Source organism: Tiliqua scincoides, chromosome 2, assembly GCF_035046505.1.
Source record: "Tiliqua scincoides isolate rTilSci1 chromosome 2, rTilSci1.hap2, whole genome shotgun sequence".
Lineage (NCBI taxonomy): Eukaryota > Metazoa > Chordata > Lepidosauria > Squamata > Scincidae > Tiliqua > Tiliqua scincoides.
In genome coordinates, this window is record NC_089822.1 from 397319 (window position 1) to 420552 (window position 23234).

General features: G+C 52.7%; 1 protein-coding gene across 1 annotated transcript in view; it reads right to left on the minus strand.

Moving 5' to 3' along the window:
- LOC136639365 (protein unc-13 homolog B-like) overlaps positions 1-23234 on the minus strand; it is a 210172-nt gene that overhangs the window by 58272 nt on the left and 128666 nt on the right. The window contains exons 15-21 of the mRNA XM_066613488.1: positions 17929-18156; positions 17669-17810; positions 6741-6910; positions 4815-4930; positions 3128-3291; positions 1525-1675; positions 607-675 (exon numbers count right to left, since the gene is read on the minus strand). Coding sequence (XP_066469585.1) covers positions 607-675; positions 1525-1675; positions 3128-3291; positions 4815-4930; positions 6741-6910; positions 17669-17810; positions 17929-18156 — 1040 coding nt within the window. The remainder of the gene's footprint in view (positions 1-606; positions 676-1524; positions 1676-3127; positions 3292-4814; positions 4931-6740; positions 6911-17668; positions 17811-17928; positions 18157-23234) is intronic.

The window sequence follows — 23234 nt, forward strand, 5'->3', positions numbered from 1 at the left end:
CCCTGAGGAATATGGTGGGCCACGAGAGATACAGGAAACTCTGGCCTGATCCAGCAGGGCCCTTCTGACATTCGCATGAGCCAGGATTTCTCCTCCTGATTTAGACCCCCTGACTCCACAAAAGGGAAATGCAGGGCTCAATTTTTGAACTGGGGATTGTGCTCCCCCTGCCTACAGGACATTTTAGAGCCAAGAAAGAATTGAGGAGAAGGGCAGCTTCTACCCATGCACCCAGCCAGCCCCTCTTCGGCCAGGCTCCGGGTTACAAGAACTCCCACCACTGCAAAAGAACAAACGACAGATGTTCTCTTCCTAAATTGAGGTTGTGAGTCAGGAGGCCCCAATTCAAGTCTTACCCCTGCCACAAATTGAGTCCCCTCTGGGGGCGAAAGGCAGGATAGAAATATGATAAAGTATATCAATTCACGGGATGATGCTAGCCAGACAAGCCACACTCCCTTTCAGCCGCAGCCTGACACCCCACTTGGGGACAGCACTTCTGCCTCTTTCACAAGATGGCTGTCGGGGCGACTGAGGTCACAGCCCAAAGATGTGAACAACTGGGACCTGCTCCAAAGTGGGGCTGCTTCCAGGGGTAGCACTTACTCTGTACATGGACAGGTCAATCCGGAGGGAGTTGTGCAGCTGGTCCAGAAGTTTCACAAATCTCTCTTTCTGCTCAGCAGGGAGAAAAGAAAAGTGCTTTTAAAGCACTTTTAAAAGTGCTTCAAAAGTGGTTAATACTTATTTCTAGGGCCCACCCATTCACCTCCCACAAACATTTCTCTCTCTCTCTCTTATACACACACACCCTCCAAAAAAGTTTGCTGCCCATTTGAAGGCTCTCCTAAAGGGCACGAGGGGAGGGGGAGACATTTGCCTCCTTGAAGCGGCAACGGAGGCCAACCTTGACTGAAGACTTTCCCCCCACCCTGCCATGATGCTGGAAATTCCTGGTGGCCCTGTTAACAGTTCCAGGGCGGCATTCAGGAGTCACCCCGAGCATGAGGCTGATCCCTGCAGACTCCAGGCGAGTCCTGGCAAGGGCACGCCTGGGCCAACCCAACCAGGAGAGGCAGTGCCACTCACAAGCGCATAGGTCAAGGGGATAAGAAAACCACCCAAGGCTCTTGCTAAAAACAACCACCCACCATTTCCTCTTCCCAATGGAAAGGTGGTGCAGGCCTACTTGTGCTCATTGTAGAAAAGGCCTTCGGAAAACTGATTTGTTGCCCCAAACGCTCAGGAATTTCACAGTGAACAAAGGCTTTCCGCTGCCCGTTCACAAGGACGGGCACCTGGTGCTGTTCTCTGCCTTCTGCAGCAAGCACGGCAGGCTGTGGCGTTGCTGGGTTTGCATCGTCCAAACCCGCTTGCCAGAAGTCCCGCTTGACAGGCTTGCTGTGCCCAGCACTAGACCAAGCGTCTTGGCAGAGGCAGGAGAAGCGGGCACCCTTTCCAGCGCCACCCTGAGCAGCACAATCCAGCTGTGTTCCCGGGCACAAGTGTGGCAAACCTGCTTACCCCGAAGTTCGAGGCAGCAAAGCGGTCACAGGCAGACACGTTGGTGGAGGCGGTCGTGTGGGCGTAGTACGCGTTGATGTTTGCCAGCAGGGTGCTCATCACGGCAGGCACTCCGGGACACATGTACTTCGAGGAGAGACACGCAAAGTGCCTGGGGGAGCAGAAACCCAGGTCAGCAGGCAGGAGGTAGAGACCCCAAGGGTGCTACGTACCCTCTCAGAGGACACAGGAAGTTTTCTCTCCTCTGGGCACTAGGCCTGAATGAGCAGCCTGCTCAGCTCTCTGACGAGCCCAACTAGTCCAAGGCCCCTTCTCGCCCCCAACCTGGCAAACCAAGCTGAGGAATCAGGCTGTAACAGTAGACGTGTCGCAAACTGGGAGCAACCCCCCCCCCCACCTTCAGAGCACAGTGCCCAGGCTGAGCGTTACAGGGGGAAGCCCAGAACTCAATGCCACCCTTGCCTGGAGAAAATTCCATCCTGATCCCCAATATGGCCATTGTCCAGACCCTGAGCAGGTGCAAGGACTACACAGTGAGCCATGCTGAAAGCAGGATCGCACCGGTGCAACTCCAGATTCCACAACAGCCCATACGCAACTATGGCGGGATCTACCACACAGCAAGGAGGGCTCCCTAAGCCCTCCACCACCCAACAGGCCACAAGTGACTGCATTGCTGTTTCCATTAGACACTGCCCAAAGATGCAAGAGGAGTTGGACAGACTTCCCATGCTGCATTCCCCTGCAGCCCCCCCATCTCTTCCATTTGCCAGGAGACTCCTTCCCCAGAGAGCAGCCTCCATGCTGGCCTTCCTCTTGCTTTGGGACTCCAAGTTCCAGTCCACCCTTCTGTGCAGGAGTCTGGGGCAGGGGCCTCCTCCTCGGCTCTGCTCCTCCTGCCCCTTCTCTCCCCCCCCAGCCTGCCAGCACTTCAGAGGTTGCCCAGCCTCCTCCTTTATTGCCGGCTTCATTAATTAGAGCATGCAGCTCTCCTGTCATGTCTTCCAACATAAGCCCCTTTCAAGCACTGTTTTTCCTTATTTATAGTGGCTTTTCTTGGATTGTTTACTTTCATCACCCCACAAGCCCAAGTGCTAGTGAAATAATTTTCAAGATTTTCCTGCAGGAGAGTTTTTTGCACTCTAATGAGAGCAATTAAATGAGAACATGCAAATGAAGCCACTTCTTTCCGGAGGAAGGCAGGATGTGCCCAGAGGAACCCCTCCCACATGCCCCTCCATGGAGTCTGCTGGCTCCGGGAGACACCCCAGCTCCACATTTGTCGAGGCCCCTCTCCCACTTGGGACAAGCCTCTGGGGTGCCAGAGCAGGGGAACCTGGTCCAGGCAAGAGGTGGAGCTGGAGGACTTTTCCGGGCCAGGACCACAGCGAAGTGAAGGGGGGCCTTCTGCTCCTCCTCCCCAGTGAGCCACAGAGCTGTGGGAAGACAGGGTGGGTTTGGTCCCAGAACCAGCAGCTCTTCTTGGACCTTCCCAGCACTCTCAGAAGGCCTCAGAACGCAACGCACCCCACTCTCGCCAGGAACCTTCCCACGCTGGCCCTTGCGACGGGGCCCTGGACAAGGGGAGCTTTCAGACACTCACGTCATGGCCTGGTAGATGGACTCAATTCCATAGCGCATGGCAAACTCATCCACGATCTCCTGCCCCGACTCCTCGAAGTACACCTTCCAAGCATCATCGCCTTTGGCGTCAGGGATTTTCACCACCCCGTTCTCCTGGACGTCTGTGAGGTGGTGGAACAGGTTCTGGAACAGAGAGCGACGCCTGATCCTGAAAGGGCAGCCACTTGCCTCTCTCTCCAGCTGCAATGGTTCCCCAGAAGAACTGCAAGACTGGCCGGGGGTGGGAGTGGTGGTGGAGAGGCATGCTGGGGATGTGTCGAGCTGACCACAGCTGCGCCTTCATGTACTGTCAACTCCAAAAGGGCAAACATTTCCAGAAATCAAAGAGAAGCTCTTTCTCCTGGGCCAAAACACCCACCGTGTTCTGCACAGGGGTGTCAAGCTGCTGGAGAATATTCACACTGCTCCCCTGGAACCCCCATCATCTTCCCTGAGCTTCCCTGCCTGTTCCTCCAGTCCTGTATTTTGCACAACTTTGTGGCCCCTTCTAAATCTCTGCTGCTTTGTGTCAGAGACACAGGACTAGAAAGAGCCCGCCCGTGTTTCTTTTTATCTCCCTTTCTTATACTGTTCTATGCATGTACAGATGTGACTGTGAATGTATCTGAGATAACAGCATTCTTAAAAAGCAGTGAACCCGTAGGCTTTGCCTCTCTGTTTGGGCCACCAATGGTGCCCCCCCCCAATTACCACCCTGCTTTAGCCTTCCATTTCACACCCCCAACACAACAAATAATCCAGCAATCCTGGCTGGACTGGAGGAAAACCTGACCCCCAATTCCTCTGCTAGGCAGACTGGGCCGGAGGAAGCCATGACCAGCAACCCTGGGTTAGGGGCAAGAGACCAGTGTCCTTAAACAGCTCCAGGCTGGAGAGGGAGCTCATCTGCCTAGACTCAAGAGGACTCTTCACTGCCCAGAAAGAGCAAAATGGACTACATCATCATCCTAGGCACAATTTTTCTGCCCCAATGAAATCACCTCCTTGTTAGGTCACAGAACCCTGACTTGGAAGGACAGAGAAAGAGGGAGGGGGGAGGGTTTAAGGCAGCTCAGACCACACATTCACTACCCACCCACATTCTGATCATTGACCATAACTGAGCACAAGGATTTCCTACCGACATTTCCACTGACTTTCAGGCACAAATCCCTTTTAAACTCCCAGACTTGCTTGACTGCCCACGGAGAGGCTCTCATCTGCTCTTGCTGCAGTAATGAGCACCTCTCCCCCCCCCAAATGCAAAGCATCTTTCAGCCAGCCCACCCTGAGGATACAAGGCCAGCGACACAACGGACGCAGGTTTCCTTCTCACTCTGCTCCTTGCCTGAGCCTTGCATCAGGTTTGGCTGCCCTCCCACAAGCAGGAGGCATCTCACTTATTCTAAGACACAGAAGCCGAGATCTTCCTAGTGATTGTCCTCCTCTTCTTCTTGGAAGACAGAGCGTGCCTGCATGTTGCGACACAGCAGCTCAGGAAACACGCTAGAATGACACAGCCTTGTGGTGGGGCAGAGGAGCAGAACGCCAATTGGGAGAACCAGAGGGCACCTCTTTCCAGAAGTGGGCCTGCTGGGGTGGGCATCCTCCTCACAAGCAGAGAGGAAAGGTACCCCTTCCCACACAGACCAGCCTGCTGCAGGTACCTCGTGAAGGCAGGTGTACTGGACGTGGTAGGGAGCCACCTTCTCCTCACCCTTGATCTCCACGTTGATCTGCAGGCGGATGGCTCCCGACACAGCAGACTTGTCTGTTCTTTTTTCTGGAAGGGAGAAGTCCATGTATGAGAGGTGCACATGTTGCTGTGCTGCACAGCCCAGACAGCAAGAGAAGAGCAGCAGCGGGGTGGAGGGACGAGGAGGTGGACCATTTTCAGCCACCATTAACACTGCAACGCCGGATCCCAAAGGATCTCCTCTATGGAGAACTCGTGCAGGGAAAGCGCCCTACAGGTAGAGCACAGCTGCGATACAAGGACATCTGCAAGAGGGATCGGAAGGCCTTAGGAGTGGACCTCAACAGGTGGGAAACCCTGGCCTCTGAGCGGCCCGCTTGGAGGCAGGCTGTGCAGCATGGCCTTTCCCAGTTTGAAGAGACACTTGGCCAGCAGTCTGAGGCTAAGAGGCAAAGAAGGAAGGCCCATAGCCAGGGAGACAGACCAGGGACAGACTGCACTTGCTCCCGGTGTGGAAGGGATTGTCACTCCCGAATCGGCCTTTTCAGCCACACTAGACGCTGTTCCAGAACCACCTTTCAGAGCGCGATACCAGAGTCTTTCGAGACTGAAGGTTGCCAACTGCAACTGCTGCCGCAAGGACAATACGTGGCACGCTAAGCAGTGGAAATGCAGCCCCCTCCTCCTTAAAAAACATGGCTTCAGATGCCCTGTGGTTCAGCCACAGGAAATGGGAGAAGACAGGAGAAGCTGTCTTTGCAAGGGGGTGCGTCTCACTGCAGGCAACAGTTTGTCTCAGACCTACTGAAGGCCAAGCCCTCCATTCCAAGCAGTGGAGCCCAGGGCCACGGAACACGTCACTGAAAGGCCACCCATGCCAGCATTGGGAGCACCAGGCTTGAAGCTGTCCACTCTCAAGTGGGGGGGGCAGGCCTCTCAGGCACTCCGATCAGCACTCTCTCGAGTAGCATACCTCAGACTTAAACTCACTCCCATTTCCTGAGGATGAATGTCTGGCCTCACCTGCAGAACAGATTCTGCTGTCAACGCTCACCAGCGCCACTGCCTGAAACAGCCTGGATGGGGACGTTCAGCTGCTGAAGGAACGCGCCTTTGAGACAACCTGCCACACTGGAGCGGTTTTAGGGACAGATGCAAGCAGCTTCTGTGCTGCATGCTTGGGACAAAGAAGAGGGAACTGAGCAGGCCCCGTATTTCCAAAGGCAGGTTTCTCCAGCAAAGTCCCACTGGAGGACCCACCATGCAAGGTCACTCAATACGTGGAATCAGCCCTGGCAGGCGTTGCTTTTCTTCTTCAAGAACAGCTGGGGGGAGGGGCACAGTACAGATCAAGACCCACAAGAGAACCCTTTTAGGCCCACTGTGGCCCAGATTCATGGCTGTTGTTTGTCCTGGAAGGAGGGCCAAAGGGAGCTTCTCTCCCTAGCCAATGAGGCTTCGTTGGGGGGGGGGAGTCTGCTCTGGGACCTTGGTGCATGAAAGGATGAAAGCCCCTTCCCCCACTCTGCAGTTGTGACCTGGACTGCCCACCACCCCAAGATGCCAGTGAAGGAACAAGCCTATCAGCAGCAAGGCCAGGGTGCAGCCAGGATGGCCAGACTGCGAAAGATGAGCCACCACTGTGGAAGAAACTTCCAGCAGGAAATGGGGCCCCCAGGAGATGAGGAAGCTGACTGAGTTGAGTCCCACCTGACCATGCACTTTTGGGGTGGGCAAACGCACTTGCAGATGAGCCTCTCCCTGGGCCTTTTGCTTTCCAGGGAAGGCAGGACAGCCACTGGCCTCTAAAACCAGGTTCTTGGGTCTCCCGCTCAAGCAAAGCAAGTTCTGCAGAAACACCAGCGGACACAGAGCCCAGATACTCGCAGCTGCTTACCCAGGTTGTACCAGACGTCCATCTCTCCACTCAGTGTGCGCACCTCAATGATGGTCTGCCCCAGGAAGTCATCTGACTCACGTTTCAGCCTCTGCTTGACGCGGGACTTTATGTCATCATCCTCATCCCAGACCCTCACTTTGATGCGATCGGAGGAGTTATGGCACTCGCTGCGAACAGGGCAGAGGAGGAGGTGAGAAGCTTGCAAAAGACCCAAAAGGCTGCCCATGGGAGGTGGTGCTCTCCAGAAGGGCAGGGGATTGATCACACAAACACAGCCAGTCTGCACAACAGCCCACCGCAATAAGCGACCTGCCAGCCCATCTATTCAAGAGTCACTACCACAGAGGACAAGGAATCTGAGGGCATGAACGCCCGCTGCCTTATTCAGCTTCTTGCAACACAGAAGTGTCTCCCTCTTTACCCAGCCCTCCCAAGGCCTCCAATATTTAGGTTTGAGCTTTGGATAAATCAGGATAGAAATACTCTAAATAAATAAAATATTTCCCAAATGAATGTGCTTTAGCAACAGTTTCCAACAGGTGTGTTGGGGCACATTGGTGTGCCACAAATGGTTTGCAGGTGTGCCGTGGGAGATTGGGGGAGGTTAGTTTTTTTTATAGGGATGTGAGCCCCCCACACGCAGCACAGTGTGCCTTGTCAATTGTCAAAAAACTGATGTTGTATCCTGTAAATTTTAGCGCCTTGTCAGTGTGCCTCAAGCTAAAGAAGACTGAAAATGGCTGTGCCACATTATGCCAGTTGAGTTACACCAGGGATCAAATGATTAAGAATGCAGTAATTCCGACTTTCTCCCTTGAGGGCCTGAAGGCAGTTCATGAGACGACACAGGCTGCCAGCAGACACAGCAGCAACTGCAAAAGAGCAGCTTGCTTTGCGGATGCGCCCCTTGGTGACTAGCATGGACTTTTCCCTGAGAAATTGCCCTGTGCAGGAAGGAGCAATCCAAAATCACATTGGCTTCTCAAAGAAAATCTGTTTTCTAGTTGCACACCTCTTTGAAAGTGCGCTGGAAGCAACCCCTTACCAGGAAACACGACGTGGCAATCACTCCAGGATGGAAGGGAGGAGGGTTCAAGTCCTGCATGGGGCTGCCCAAGGCACCCCTTGCCCACTGAGTACCACTACTGCCACCGGTGTCAGAAATGTGGGGTCAGCCTGGTCTTCTGATAGGCACACCCCGGACCCCAGCCCAGGTTTCCTCAAAGAGGAACAGCTGCACAGACTGGATTTCACAGCAGAAGAAAAACAACCCATCGCGCCTGGAGCAGAGCCACCACTCGCTGGAACCGGTCGCCACCACTGCCCAGTCTCAGGTGGGAGGAAGCAAAGCTCCACACGGATGGGCTGGAGCGGAGCCTCCGGAGGAACACAGCACCCGTTGCCAAGCAACCAGAAGACGGCAAAGCAGGCAGGGAAGTGGGTCAGGATGCGGCTGCCTGCTCAAGCAGCGCCAGGCCTCAGGGCATCTCCTTCGACCTCCTGGACTCATTCAGTGCGACTCGGGATTCATTTGCTGCCATCTCTGGAACTCCTGCCAGAGGAAGGTTGCAGGCCAGCGCAAATGAAGTGGAAGACGCTCCAGGCAAGTGAGTCCCTGCGATCCCAGACACCTGTCTGGAAACAGAGCTCTGCCCAGACTCCCAGAGACCCTCCTGTGAGTCACAAACCCCTTTCTCCGTGTACAAGAACTGCTCTGGGCTGCTGCCTGGACTGCTCCTTCCGGCCAGGTCTCAGCCAGGTATTGACAGGGCCTTACGTTAAGCAGACCCCTCTGGAGCCAAGAGTGCTAGAAAAGGCTGGAGATACACAGAAGCAAGTTAGCAGGGCCAGCCTTAGGGCAATTTGGAAAAACTGGGCCCCACACCTGCAGGGGCCCCACAGCAGGCCCCACAAGTGGAGCGCCTGCTACCACAGCCAGCACCTTGCTCAGCGTGGACTCTTCCATGATGAGGCATCGCAAGTCAACAGAGCATTGCCACTGGATGGCCCACCCTCCTGCCCACCCCTGTGTCTGGTTGCCTTGAAATCAGCCCCCATCCCAGAAGCAGTTGGCAATGATACTGCTGCCAGGTGCCTCACCACAGCCACTCATCTGGTGAGTAGAGGGTTTCCGTGGGAGCCCACTGCCCCCCCCACCCCCTGCAAAAGTATTTTACATTGGGCCCAGAGGTCCTAAGGCCGACCCTGCAAGTCAGGTATCATGTTTCGCTGAAACCTTGCGTGCTTAAGGATTAACTGCAGCAATCTCCACCTTCTCACAGGACAAAGGGGACCCCGTCTGTGTGTGCACCAGGACGATTGTGGCTGGGCCTCTCACTTGATTGTGCTTGCCATTCAAGCCTGCCCATTACAGTAGGTGTGGAATTCCTCCAGCCTTGTAACGGTATGACGGAGCATTTTGTGGGCTGTTTATTCTCTCGCTACCCTGGGTTGCCCGAAGACAAGATCCTCCCTGCAGATGGCTACCAATATCAGGCTCAGGCAGAGACAGCTGCAAACACTTGACTACCACCAAGTACTCTGTGACTGGCCAGCTGGGTAGTTAACTACTGTGGGGCTGCCAAAAGCTTACGCCCAACAGCATCATCTTCCTGCCAAGAGCTCAATCTATGATCACGCTCAGCTTCTCGCCAAACACTGTGTTTACATGCAATTGGGCATGTGCCCCTTGCAGTGGGCACTGGACTTTCCAATTCTTGCTTTCAGGACAATTAACAGTTGGAAATAGCACCAGAGGTCAGGTGGCAGTCCGTGTCAACGTCACAAGCAGGCAGCCCTTCCGGCTTCCCAAGCTCCACAACTTTGCCAGGCATGAACCACAAACGTTCAAAGGAAACTGTTCTCAGGGGGAGGAACCCTCTTGGTCTGGAGTGGCAAACACAAAACTCCCCCTTAAAGAGCAGGTTCGCAGTCTGGGGAGACTCCTTGATCCAGAGTTTCTCCTGGAGACCCAGGTGGCCTTGGCAAGAAGAGCAGCCTTGGCTCATTCTCCAGGTGGCCTTTCTGGGAGAGGCCTGGTCCAGCTGTGATGTTCCGTGCCCTGCCCACCTCCCAGCTGGACTACTGCCATGTGCTCTGCAAGGGGCTGTTCATGAAAATTGTTCAGAAACTTCAACTGGTGCAAAATGTGGCCACCACTGTCACTGGGACTGCTTGGTGGGATCGCATCCCCGCGATTCTCTGTGAATTGTCTGGCAATTTGTTTCCAGGCTGAGTTCAAAGCGCAGGTTATGAGTGGTTCCCAAGGTGGATGGTGGCGGGATTACCTAGGGGTGCTAAAAGGTAAAGGATAGTAGGGAAGTGCTGGGATTATGGAATCATGCTGAGAAATGGCACACCAAGTTTAGGCCTCTGTACAGGGTTGAAGAAGCGTTGAACAACATTGAGTGCCTGCCTGTACTGGAGGAGCTTGACAGTGAACCAACCCTAGAAGAACTTCACGTGGCCCTGGACTCCCTTGCCTTTGGCAAGGCACCTGGAAAAGACAGCATCCCTGCTGAAGTCCTAAAGTGCTGCAAAGAGATCATTGTCACTGAGTTGCATGAAATCCTCCATCTCTGCTGGAGAGAAGGTGGAGTACCTCAAGACATGAGGGATGCAAACATCATCACGCTGTACAAGAACAAAGGTGACAGGGGTGACTGCAACAACTACCGCAGCATCTCTCTCTTTAGCGTTGTAGGAAAGCTGTTTGCCCGAGTTGCACTAAAGAGGCTCCAGGTACTTGCAGAGAGCGTCTATCCAGAATCGCAGTGTGGATTCCGAGCCAACAGGTCCACCACTGATATGCACCACCACCTTAGACAACTGCAGGAGAAATGCAGGGAGCAACGACAGCCACTCTTTATAGCCTTCATAGATCTCATGAAGGCTTTTGACCTGGTCAGCAGAGACGGCCTCTTCAAAATTCTCCCCAAGATCGGATGTCCACACAGGCTCCTCAGCATCATCAGATTCTTCCACAAGGACATGAAGGGCACTGTTGTCTTCGATGGCTCCACATCAGACCCCTTTGACATCCGAAGCGGAGTGAAGCAGGGCTGTGTTCTTGCACCAACCTTGTTTGGGATTTTCTTCGCTGTCCTGCTGAAGCAGCCCTTTGGAACTGCAACAGAAGGCATCTGTCTCCGGACCAGATCAGACGGAAAGCTCTTCAACCTCTCCAGACTGAGAGCAAAGTCCAAAGTCCAGCTGAAATGTCTGCGTGACTTCCTCTTTGCAGACGATGCAGCTATCACTACCCACTCTGTCAAAGATCTCCAGCAGCTCTTGGATCGTTTTAGCAAGGCCTGCCAAGATTTTGGACTGACAATCAGCCTGAAGAAAACACAGGTCATGGTTCAGGATGTGGACTCACCTCCCTGCATTACAATCTCTGAGCATGAACTGGAGGTTGTCCATGACTTTTGTGTACCTTGGCTCAATGATCTCCGACACTCTTTCTCTCGATACCGAGCTAAACAAGCGCATCGGTAAAGCAGCTACCACGTTTTCCAGACTCACAAAGAGAGTCTGGTCCAACAAGAAGCTGATGGAACATACCAAGATCCAGGTCTACAGAGCTTGCATCCTGAGTACACTTCTGTACTGCAGCGAGTCATGGACTCTTCGCTCACAACAGGAGAGGAAACTGAACGCTTTCCACATGCGCTGCCTCCGACACATCCTCGGCATCACCTGGCAGGACAAAGTTCCTAACAACACAGTCCTGGAATGAGCTGGAATCCCTAGCATGTATGCACTGCTGAAACAGAGACGCCTGCGTTGGCTTGGCCATGTCGTGAGAATGGATGATGGCCGGATCCCAAAGGATCTCCTCTATGGTGAACTCGTGCAAGGAAAGCGCCCTACAGGTAGACCACAGCTGCGATACAAGGACATCTGCAAGAGGGACCTGAAGGCCTTAGGAGTGGACCTCAACAGGTGGGAAACCCTGGCCTCTGAGTGGCCCGCTTGGAGGCAGGCTGTGCAGCATGGCCTTTCCCAGTTTGAAGAGACACTTTGCCAACAGTCTGAGGCAAAGAGGCAAAGAAGGAAGGCCCACAGCCAGGGAGACAGACCAGGGACAGACTGCACTTGCTCCCAGTGTGGAAGGGATTGTCACTCCCAGATTGGCCTTTTCAGCCACACTAGACGCTGTGCCAGAACCACTTCAGAGCGCGATACCAGAGTCTTTCGAGACTGAAGGTTGCCAACATGACAGGGCTGAAATCTCATTGAAACTATTGGAATTTGCAGTGAACACGTCGCCAGAGCTCTAGTCAGACTGGCATATGATGGTTTCAGAAACTGCAGTCACTGTGTGTGTTTTTGTCTCCTTGTCATTACACAGAAATGGCAGAAGCGGCAAAATCAAAGAAGAAATGCAGACAAAATTATGTGGAATATTGGATCAATATCAGCACCAATAAAGCAGCAACCGCCAATGAGCCCAATATGTGAAAAGATCCTTTCCTAATGGACAATGAAGCCTCCCAGACTGATAGAGCACTGAAGGCGGCACATTCTGACCAGGCAGATCTGAACATAACTTTTTTTTTCAACCGCTTTGCAATAAATTTCAAAAGTGGCCAGTTCTGTCAAGCGTGTCTTGCAAGGCTTGGCGACAAGACACTGATTGTTTGATGCATCGTGCAGCATTTCATTGTGGACTGTGAAGCCTGGATAAACACAGACTCATCCTGCCAGCAGGTACTGAGGTTCTGAGTAGCGCTTTGCATAAGTCACCACACCACAGAATCAAGACGATTCCTCACAGTAACAACACACTGCAAAGAAACATCAGTGAAATGGCTGAACATGTGGAAGGCACACTGTGCAGCATACGAGGGAGAAGAGAATTTGAAGGGAGTTGGATGAGTCAACTTTGCCAGGCAATAAGTCTGTGCTTCTTGCTTGTGAGCACTTTATACAAGACGACTTTGGCTCCAGAGCTGCTTTGCAAGGCAACTAAGACCAGATACTGCAAGGGAGGCAACACCTCGTGTTGTTGAGCAGTTCTTCAGAGACAAGAAATTGTGCTGACTGGCATACTTGCTTGTGCACCTGATGGAGCCCCATCAATGACTGGTTGCTCCAGGCACCCTTGCTCCAGGCACCCTTGACTTCGGAGCAACGTCAGGAATCCACTGGGAGCAGGGCCTTCTGAGCAGTGAGCCGACCTTGTTTCCCTCTTGTCAGAAGCCAGCTGTTGCCTGCTTTGTCCCCCTCTGGACACTAGGTAAAGACCCGAGTTTTTCATTCTGATGCTGGGGTAGGTTGGTGATGGGCAGGTGAGACTCGTGGAGCTGTTGCTACTGCCTTTTTGTGTGTTGTTTTAATATCAATGTTACTTTCATGGTGCATTTTTACTCCTTGTGAATTGCCTCTAGACCAAAAATGCAGCATATGAATGTTTTAAATGAAGAGAGGAGGCTGCCGCACAGCCAAGTCAGACCATGAGTCTGCCTGGCCCCAGACAGGGTCTTCCCATCCAGCTGATCCTTTTAAACATGGCCCTTCTGCATGCAGAGCAACAGCCCCTCCACCACCCCGGATACTGTGCCAGGAAGACCAGCAGCGGAGGGAGGGGTGGAGGGGCAGGCCTGCCTCCAGCACAGACTGCCAGCGGCTGGTGGGTTGCTCTGCTCCTGCTGAAAAACTCTCTCGTCCAAAACTGAGAATCCCTCATTTGTTCTGCTCTTTGCTCCCCACCTCTTCTGCCTACTTAGCAACAGGCTGCCTGCTCCATGCCCCACTGGCTGGATCCAGCATTCCTGCCACACTCCCAAGTGCAAAGTGGGCCTCCTGCTGCTCTCTGGAATCAACCGCCAGCTGCCTGCCGGGCACAAAAAAGGAGCATATTTGATGTGGCAAAGCAGGGCATCTAAACCCACGTCTGGGCCGACAGCTGCTGGTGCAGAATGGCCCGGAAGTGGGCCCCACATCCTACCAGCTACCTGGCAATTAGTGATGGCTGCTCTCCTCTGGGCAGCAACAAATTGCAGGGTGAGGGGCTGGGGCAGGCTCCAAGGGGCAAATACTTTCCCTAACGGCCCACACTCACTGCCATGTCACATGAACCCCATTATACAAGCTGCTGAGCAGTCAATTATCCTGACTGCATCACACTCCCCCCACCACTGGCAAGCGCAGCGGTGCCTCTGTTTTGAACACAGGATTTCTGGATGGAACCTGAGACAAGAACAGCAGGAGGGCAGCACAGGCCCCAGTTCTTCCTGCAGCCCTCAGGCAAGCTGTCACTCAGCAGACCCCCTCCCCTGAAACCTGTTGGACAAACAGGAAGAGCGTCAAAGGCTGCCACTAAATCATTGCCTCCAACTAGCCTGATGAAGTTCACAGGTCAAGTTAAAACCTAGCTATTATACACCCCGCGTTTCTGTCCCTAAACAGCCCCCGACCCATGCAACTAACATTAATTTAAAATACTGCATGCAATTTAAAAAGCAAGCCAAACCAAGAACCCTATACTCATCAACTGAGCAGAGGCCTGCCCCGGGGCCAGTCGTACCAGGGCAAAATGCACCTGTGGGCATCCACACATGCAGGGGCTGCAACCACACGGTTGCTCCAATCCAGCAATTTATAACTGTGACAAGCCAAACTTGTTCCCACTCTAGCACTGCCACACCTGCCCTGGCAGACTGCCTGGGCCTGCAGGTATCCCAGCAGCACTTGCCTTCCGAGAGGGGCAGGGTTTCCTTGAGAACTTGCCCATCTGCAGGCAGGAAGTGTCCTGGTTTGAGGGCACAGTGTGGATTCACCACCTTAACCTTCTGCTCTGGCTCTCAAAACCTTCTGGCAACGTCTGCCAAGAAGATCAGAGACGCTCTGCACAGCCACTTCAACTCTGCGGGGCGGAGTCTATTGGCAGTTCAAATAAAGAGATGGGTTGGGGGGGTGACAAGCAAGTGTTTATTTTTAAAACACTTCACTGCCGTTTTACCTGTCAACAAAGATTCCAAAATAAATCGGCAGTTTCGTCACTGTGTTCCAGCTTGGCAGCAGGTGCTCACAAGTGCGCACACAAGTGCTGCATTTCAATACAACAACAGCCATTTACAAATGTGCAGAAAACGAGTGCTGGGAAGTGGGCCGACTGAAGCAGAGGTCCCCCTCAAGGGCACAACCTCTTACCACTTCTCCCCCAATCAGCCTGTTGCGGTTCATGCGTGGACGGGAAGCCTTCATCACAGTGGTCTGCCTCTCCACAGAGGAGCTTGGCATGTGTCAAGAGCTCTCAGTGGTTCCTGCTCCTGCTTGCTCTGGCTGGCCACTGCCCTCTCCAGGCACATTCCTCTTGCATCGGGGTCTCTGTCCAGGAGGCAGCCAAGGGACTCTGCAAGCCTGGTACTCCCTCCCTGGGTCCCACGCCATAGCTCCCCACAGAACTCCAAGCCCCATCACTCCTGCCTGCTCTCCAGATGCCCACGTCTCTCCACCCCAGGCCTCCAAGGTCTCCACTGCTTGATTTCAGCCAAGGACAGTGTGGTTATAACTAGTGCAGAACTTGTCCAACTTGCCCCTTACTGTGGTTGCTACCAAAGGTGCAGGTGGCATCACACCCCTTCCAGCTAGTCAGCCCCACTTTCCAAAGTATCCGCTGCAGGGGACAGGAGGAGGCACTTGGTTCAGAAGATGCGGGTTGTGACAGTTCAAACAGCAGCGGACTGTTCGCATCACCTGCAGCTTGGGGAGCCTGTGGGGAGGAAGGCTCCTTGGGTCAAGACCACCTCTTTCTCACCGTCTGCCCCCACATCCCTTGGGGCAGCAGCACCCCTCCTTGGCTGCACCACTCCTGGGCCACGCAAGTACGCAGGATGCCACCACCCCACAGGGGAACTGGTCATAGGTGCCCAAGAAAGGCATGGGTATTCTGGCATGCCCAGAACAGCTACTGCCCTCCTTCACTAGCCTGCAACTCCTTCTTGGTTTCCTGGCTCTGCTCCTGCACACGTCCTGGTCCCTCCAGCAACCCGCTTCCTCCAGCTTTTCCATAACGTAGCAGAACTCGCAGAACTCCAGTAATTCATCACAACAGCACCTGGACACCTCCCCCACCAATTATCAACAAAGGCTCTTGACTCTTCTGTGCTCCAGGAAGAATTCCACAGGCAGCAAGGAAGCGCCTTGTTGCTGATAGATGCCACCAGGACAACTGAAAAGCCACTTTCATCCATCGTCGTCACTGAGCAGGGCAACAGAAGCAGCCTCAATTCAAACCCATGACCCACCAGTTCCTTTCTTCCCCGCCTGTCACAAGCCAGGGAGAGGAGAAGGCTGCCTCTTAAGGATCCAGCCAAGGAGAAGAGGAGCCGTGGTGAAGGAGGGCTCTGCAGGAGCCAGCCAGCGCCCCATCTCTCCTCCTTCTCCAGAGACTCGAACCTCACCGACATCAACAACCACCAGAGTTTTCAGCCGTGAGTTCAGAAGTGGATGATTTGCAGCAAGAGGAATAGTGGGAAAGGTGCATGGTTGATGCTGTGGGGAGATGCTCACATGGCCGCATGGGAAAGCCACGGGAAAGCCTCTGCATCCAGAAGTGCAGTCATTCCATGGGAAATGCTCCTCTCCATGAGGGTTTCTGCACATCTGGTCCAGGCCCGCAAGAGAAGGAAAAACACCACACACACAGGGCCATTCATTCAACTGAAGCAGCTGCCACACCAAAAGAGTCCTCAATGGGGAAACCAAGAGCAGGGAGCTCTGGCCCTCAGGGACTGCAACCAAAAGGCTGCCACGTGCCCCTGCTGAACTTCAGAAGGAAGGGGAACAAGGAGCGGGGTGGGAACATTTGCCCTCACCAACCACATTTCCAGCTCACAGGGGCTGGTTTGGTTTTTCTCCATAAAGCTGTTGGTGGCTTAGGCCTGGCTGCCACAGGGCTTGTGGCAGCCAGGCCTAAGCCACCGAGGGCTTTATGGCGAAAAACCAAACCAGCCCTCCAGTTCGTGTAACCAGCGACCCACCAGTTTGTGCAATGCTTCCACCGTCCCTTTAAGGAGGGGGGGAAGGAGGGAGGAGGCAGCTATGTGATCCCCAGAATCATACCGCTAAGGGGGGCAAGGGAGGGTGCTTTTACTTACTGTGTATTAGGGCAAGCATCAGGAGGTGTGGGGAGCCCCACACAGCCCTTCACAGGGCTCCCCGAGGTTTAGAGTCTTCAGAAATAGCAAGTGCAAGCCACTCCCAGTTTGCAGACGCAGCCAGGAGGCAGCTTGCGCTTGCTGTTTCTGAAGATTCCAAGCCTTGGGGAGCCCTGCGTGGGGCTGCGTGGGGCTCCGTGCACCTCCTGCCGCCTACCCTCACACACAATAAGTAAAAGCCCCCCCCACCCCCTTAGCAATATGATCCTGGGGATCGCGTCACTGCCCTCGCCCCTCCCCCACAAAGACTTACTTTGGGAGTAAAGCTCCCCAAAGGTTTGAGAACCGCAGCCACAGGGACCTCCTTCTCCTGCCTGTTCCTTCGCATCAACATTGGAGCTTCAGCCTGTGGTGCCAGAAAACATCCTGGCAATGATCACGAGATGCCCTCCCCAGGGCAGCCCACCTCACCCTGTCTCTCTTTTAAAATGCAGCCCTTGAGGGTGGTTTCCGGGTTGGGCCGATTCCTCACTATGTCTATTCTCCATCCACTGCTCTGGGGGCAGGAATGGAGGGAATCCCCTTTTTATCAGCTGTTGCTGTATAAGGAAGTGGCTTATTTATTTCATGGCTGTTTGTAACTATTAGGGTTAGTTGCACATTAGACTTTTCTTAGATTCCCATTTGATTGCTGAACATTGTAGATCTCAGCAGATCACAGCAGAGAGGCTCCAAAAAATAAACAGTAATTATTGGGCACCACTATGCGTTCCTTGAAGGAAAGCAGGGTAACCTCCCGCCCTGCACACACATACTTACAAATGGAACTTTTCCTCCCAAACAGGATTCAGATTCCCAAAAATAGTTTTTGTCCTCTTCTTGGTTTTGCCGACTTGGACGGTCACATATGGATCACTGGACCCAGTTTTGTCTTTTGCCTGCAGGCCTTGAGCACACACCACTGTGGGGAAGAACAAACACCCGTATCGGTCATGGCCCTGGAGCCACACAGAGGTGCAGGGAGTGCGAGCAGCACTCGGCGCTCAGAGCCCTCACCCACCCCCTCGCCCCATGCGGACCTGTGATGGTGATCTTGGCTGACCACTTGGAGGTCCCGTCCAGGACACTCTGCTTCACCACCTTCATCTGCTGCGCATGGGCCATTTTGCTTTCGCTGAAGACGTCTCTGATCAAGTCAAAGATCTCTGGTTTGTTCCTCTCTCGAATCTTCATGCGGTCCTTCATGGCCATGATGATGTTTTGAGTGCGGTCCTCAGCCCCGTGTTTGGAGCTCTTTTCTGCTGCTCCTGCATGCAGAGAAGGAGAGAATTCACATGGAAAGCGGGGGTCAAGACCTACTAGGAGCAGAACAACGATGCCAGGTGAACGGAAACCGGTACAGAGCCACAGACCGCCTGGGAGTCCTGTCCCTTGCCAAGCTGCGGAAGCCGACTGCGTGCGGCTCAACCCACCAGTGACCCGCATGTCCCCTCCAACTGATCAGCCTGAAACAAGCAGTTTCCAGGAGGCATTTCCTAACCCCTACTGGAAACCAGCTGACAGTTACCAGCACTGACCATTCCCTTCCCCTTCCCCACTTGGTAGACCAGCATCAGTCGATTTAGGTCTTGTGAGCAGGGGTTCTGTGCATCTAACAGAAGTCTTCAGGTAGGTCTGCTGCTTAATTAAAAAGAAAATCCCCTTTAGCCATGGAAATACTTCCTAAACTGTAACTCTGGTCCTCTTCAACTAACTAAGGTCAGTTCACACAGTTATTCTGGTGAACTGTCCTGGTGCACTGTCAAGCCAGGATGAACAGATCCATGCTGAAGCGGTCTTGCAACTGAGTGGGTGCACGCCTGCTCACAGTTCTGCCCCTACCTACTGAAAAACCAGTATAGGCTGTGGTGGAACCAGCAAAGTTCAACTCAAACTGGATTCCATCACTGCAAAGGGTGGCTGCACAACCTGGTCCCAAAGCCTGCTCTCCCTAGCACTACAGCAAGCATCTCGAGTCCTGTGCCTATTCCCTGAAACATGCCATCTAAATCGTTCTTGGACCCGCTCTGCTGTGACCTGCAGCCAAATGGGAATTTAATGGGAATCTAGTTTAATATGCAACTAAGGGTGCAATCCTATCCTGTGCTGGAACAGGCAAGCCAAGAGGCTTGTGCTGTATCCAGCGCAGGATAGTAGCCAGAAGTGGCCTAGCCAGAGGCAAGGGGAAACTTTTCCCCCTACCCCTGGGTAAGAGCCGCTGGCCCCTATGGGTCTCCTCGGACTTGCGCCACCTCTGGAGGTGGCATAAGTCAGAGGAGAGCAGAGCGACTTGAAGTTGCTCTGTTTTCCCTGGGAATGGGGGTTAGGATCCTGCATAACCGCCAGATCCCAGCCCCACCTCCCGATCCATACCCACCTGCCCGCCCACCCACCCCTGGGGCCGCCCACCGCCTGCCCGCCCTGCACCCAGGAACGTCTCCCCTCCTCCTCCTCCACGCCGCCTACCTTTTCTGCTTGTGTCGGCCTAGCCAGGCCAACGCAAGCATCCCAGGGGAAGCCGGCGTGGAGGCTTATGTCAGCCTCCACAGGCCAGCGCTAGGAGAAGTGCCGGCCTGGCTTCCTCTTGAGGAGGCGCAAAGTACTTTATGGCACGTTTGTGACCCTCCCAGACCAGCACAAGGGACTTACGAAGTGGTTTCTAGGATTGCGCCCTATCTCTTTCTACTAAGGTTACTTACTGGCTACTAAGGTAAAAAGAGTCCAATCTCTCCAGAGTGTGTGCAGGCTGTTTAAAACAATGGTAATAGAGGCCCAGTGGAAGCGTATACCACAAAGGAAGAAGGGCTTGACTAAGTCCTGGAGGGTGCCTGTATGGCCAAGGAACAAAATTACAGAGACTGTAAAGGGCAAGGAAGCTTCCTTCCAAATGGCAGAGAAACTAAATGAGTTCCTTGCATCTGGCAGAAGACCTCGGGCATATACCACGATCTGAAAAGATGCTACTGACGAAGGAATTAAGTCATATAGAGGTTAAAAGAGAAGACGTTTCAGACCTAATTGACAAATTAAAAATCAGTAAGTCACCAGGCTCAGATGGCATCCACCATTCAGTCAACAAGGAACTGAAGAATGAAGTAGCATTCTACTCTTGACAAAAATCTAAAAGCGATCCCTTGACTAAAATGTGCAACTTGTCCATTAAAACAGCCACTGATCTTTAAAAAGGGAAGGAGAGGGACTTGGGAAACCACAGACTGGTCAGCCTAATGTCTATTCCAGGTAAGATGGTGGAATGCCTCATCAAAGATAGACTCTCAAGACAGATAGATGAACAAGCCTTGTTGAGGGAGAACCAGCCTGGCTTCTGAAAGGGTAAGTCTTGCTTCACAAACCTTTTAGAATTCTTTGAAAAGGTCAACAGGCATGTGGATGCGGGAGAACCCGCGGATATTGTATATCTATATTTTCAGAAGGCATTTGACACGGTCCCGCACCAAAGGCTGATGAGAAAACTCCACAGGGAATAAGAGGGCAGGTCCTCTCATGGATTAGAAACTGGTCGAGGACCAGGAAACAGAGAGTGGGTGTCAATGGGCAATTATCACAGTGGAGAGAGGTAAAAGTGGTGTGCCCCAAGGACCTGTCCTAGGACCGGTGCTTTTCAACTTGTTCATAAATTACCTGGAGAAAGGGCTGAGTAGCGAGGTGGCTAAGTTTGCAGATGACACCAAACTTTTCCAAGTGGTGAAGACCAGAAGAGATTGTGAGGAGCTCCAGAAGGGTCTCTCCAAACTGGGAGACTAAGCAGCAAAATGGCAGATGCGCTTCAATGTCAGTAAGTGTAAAATGCACATTGGGGCAGAAAACCAAAACTTTACATAGGCTAATGCCGAGGTACTCAATCTGTGCGTCCCGGCTGTCTAGGGAGGCGTGGCTGCTTCCAGGGGCGCCGTGAGTCATCGTGGGGAGAGAGGTGGCTGCTCAGCTCAGCTGCACGTGCCCCCTCCCTACTTGCTGCATTTCTCAGGCTGTGAACGAGGTGGGTGGGGCAGTGTGAGGCAGGGAGGGCTGTGAAACATGGTGGGGGGAGGTGGGGGAGCCTCCCCAGCTGAGAGGTAGCCAGCCCAGCCATTCCAGCTCCTGGGCTGCCTGAGCTTGGGCTTCTCCCCCCCCCCCGTCTGGAGAAGGCTCGGCCAGCGACTGCACTGAGCGGTATGCAGAGTAGGACCACTGTCGCTGGCTTCCCTCTTGGTCTGGAGAAAGCTTGGCTGGGGAGCACAAGCCTGCTCTGCACAGGGAGGGAAACCTGAAGTCAGAGAGGACCGGGCTGGGCTAGGTCTGCTCAGTAGCTAGGTCTACTCAGAAGGAAGTCCTATTGTGGTCAATGGGACTTACTCCCAGGAAAGTGAAGTTAGGATTGCAGTCAAACAGTCTCTGGGTCTTGGTTTGCATCAGTTTGCAATTAGCAGATACACACAAAACAAAGTCTTCCCCTCCCCCAGCAAATTTCATCACTTCTTGCCCCCACTTTACAAGAAAGAAAAAATGTCCCTTTCCAAAACCGTCCAGGTGTGCTGCTAACACTCAGGCTGCAATCCTAAGCACACTTTCCTGAGAGTAAGCCCCATTGAACAAAATAGGACTTACTTATGAGCAGACCTGGTTAGGATTGAGTCCTCAGAGTGCTGGTTGCAGATTTCACTTCTCTTGTTTTTTTGTTTCTAGGTGCCTTAAAATTCACTTCTGCTGTGGCTGTTTGCAAAGTTCACAGCCACATACCACTAGTCGCAGCACAGAAAGACAGGGAGTCCCTCAGTGCAGGGATACTTGCCTGTCTTCCCTTCCAGTGCTGCTTTGCAAGGCTAGATGTCCAATCAAATGCATGTCAACTAGTAGACTAAGGGGCTTACTCCCAGGAAAGTGAGGACAGGATTGCATCATAAGACAGTGAAGGGAGAAAAGAATCACTTTATTTCAAAAATAAATTGTTAATTGTTTGGGCTCTGCTCTGATTTAAAAAACTTGGTTTTCTGCTTGAATATTGTCATGCGATATCACCTGAGATGTCACAGGATGCACATAGCAATGCAAAAAGGCTTGCGCATGAAAGCTCAAGCCAAGCTCACCTCACCCCTAGAGAGGTTCATCACTTTTATTCCTGAGTCTTTTGGGGCGATGTGGGACCCACCCATCACCCACACACTTGACTAGAGGCTATTTCAGGAGGAATTCCAGTCTCTACGTTACAATTATTATTCAGACTCTTTTCATCCTCTTTGCCCAGTAAAGGAGTAAATAATGTGTGTGTGGGGATCCTTGGCACCATCCCTGCAAAACCTCCATCTCAAATGCTCCTGTTTTCATGAGGAATGTAAACAGAACGTTTCAGTGTCAGATCAGCAGAGGCTGTCATGCTCTTAACCAGGGTGAGTTCATAAGAAGAGACCTGCTGTATTTGGCCAAAAATCCAATCTCATCCAGTTTCCTAAGAAAAGTCCAGCTTACAAATGACAGAGGCAGCAGCAGACTTTCCCTGTTGCTTCTCCCGAGCACAGACACACTACTTTTAAATCTAATTCAATTCTTGTATTTCTTTTTTGAGAGATCCAAGCCGTGTGGATCAGTATTTGGGTCTCTCCACAACATTCAACAAGTGCATATAAGTTCCAACAATTTCCACATACACGATGAAGAGGTTTTTAACACCAAGCTCAACTTCATCTCAGCAAAGTGAAGTCCAAAGTTCTTCTGAGGAAAAAGTAGGTGGGAAACGAAAAGCCAAGAGCAGGAAGTAGGATGACAGCTATCTAGATTATGGCTTCACACGTGTGCAGGTTCAAAATGAGGACCGGACTCAATGTGTGATCTAAAAATTTTGGCTACAGAGTCAGTGCTTCCAAACAAACTGAAGCATCATCTTGAAACTCTGCACCCAAGTGTGGCTGGAAAGCCAAGGGACTTTTTTCAAGGAAGCTTAAAGAAACCAAACAACAAGAGCCCACTTTCACAAAAATAGTCAAAATTAATGTTGATGCGCTTCTGTCTTCCTATAAAGTGGCCCACCATGTTGCTCAGTGCAAGAAACCCCACACTACTGTAGAGGAACAGGTTTTGCCTGCTACTGTGGACATGGTTACAATCATGGTTGGTGAAGATGCAGCTAAACAGCTGCTCAGAGTGCCTCTGACAGTACAATAAGCTGGAGGATAGAGGATATGGCTGAAGACATTAATAACTAGCTCATCTGGTCCAACAAGAAGCTGACGGAACATACCAAGATCCAGGTCTACAGAGCTTTCGTCCTGAGTACACTTCTGTACTGCAGCGAGTCATGGACTCTTCGCTCACAACAGGAGAGGAAACTGAATGCTTTCCACATGCGCTG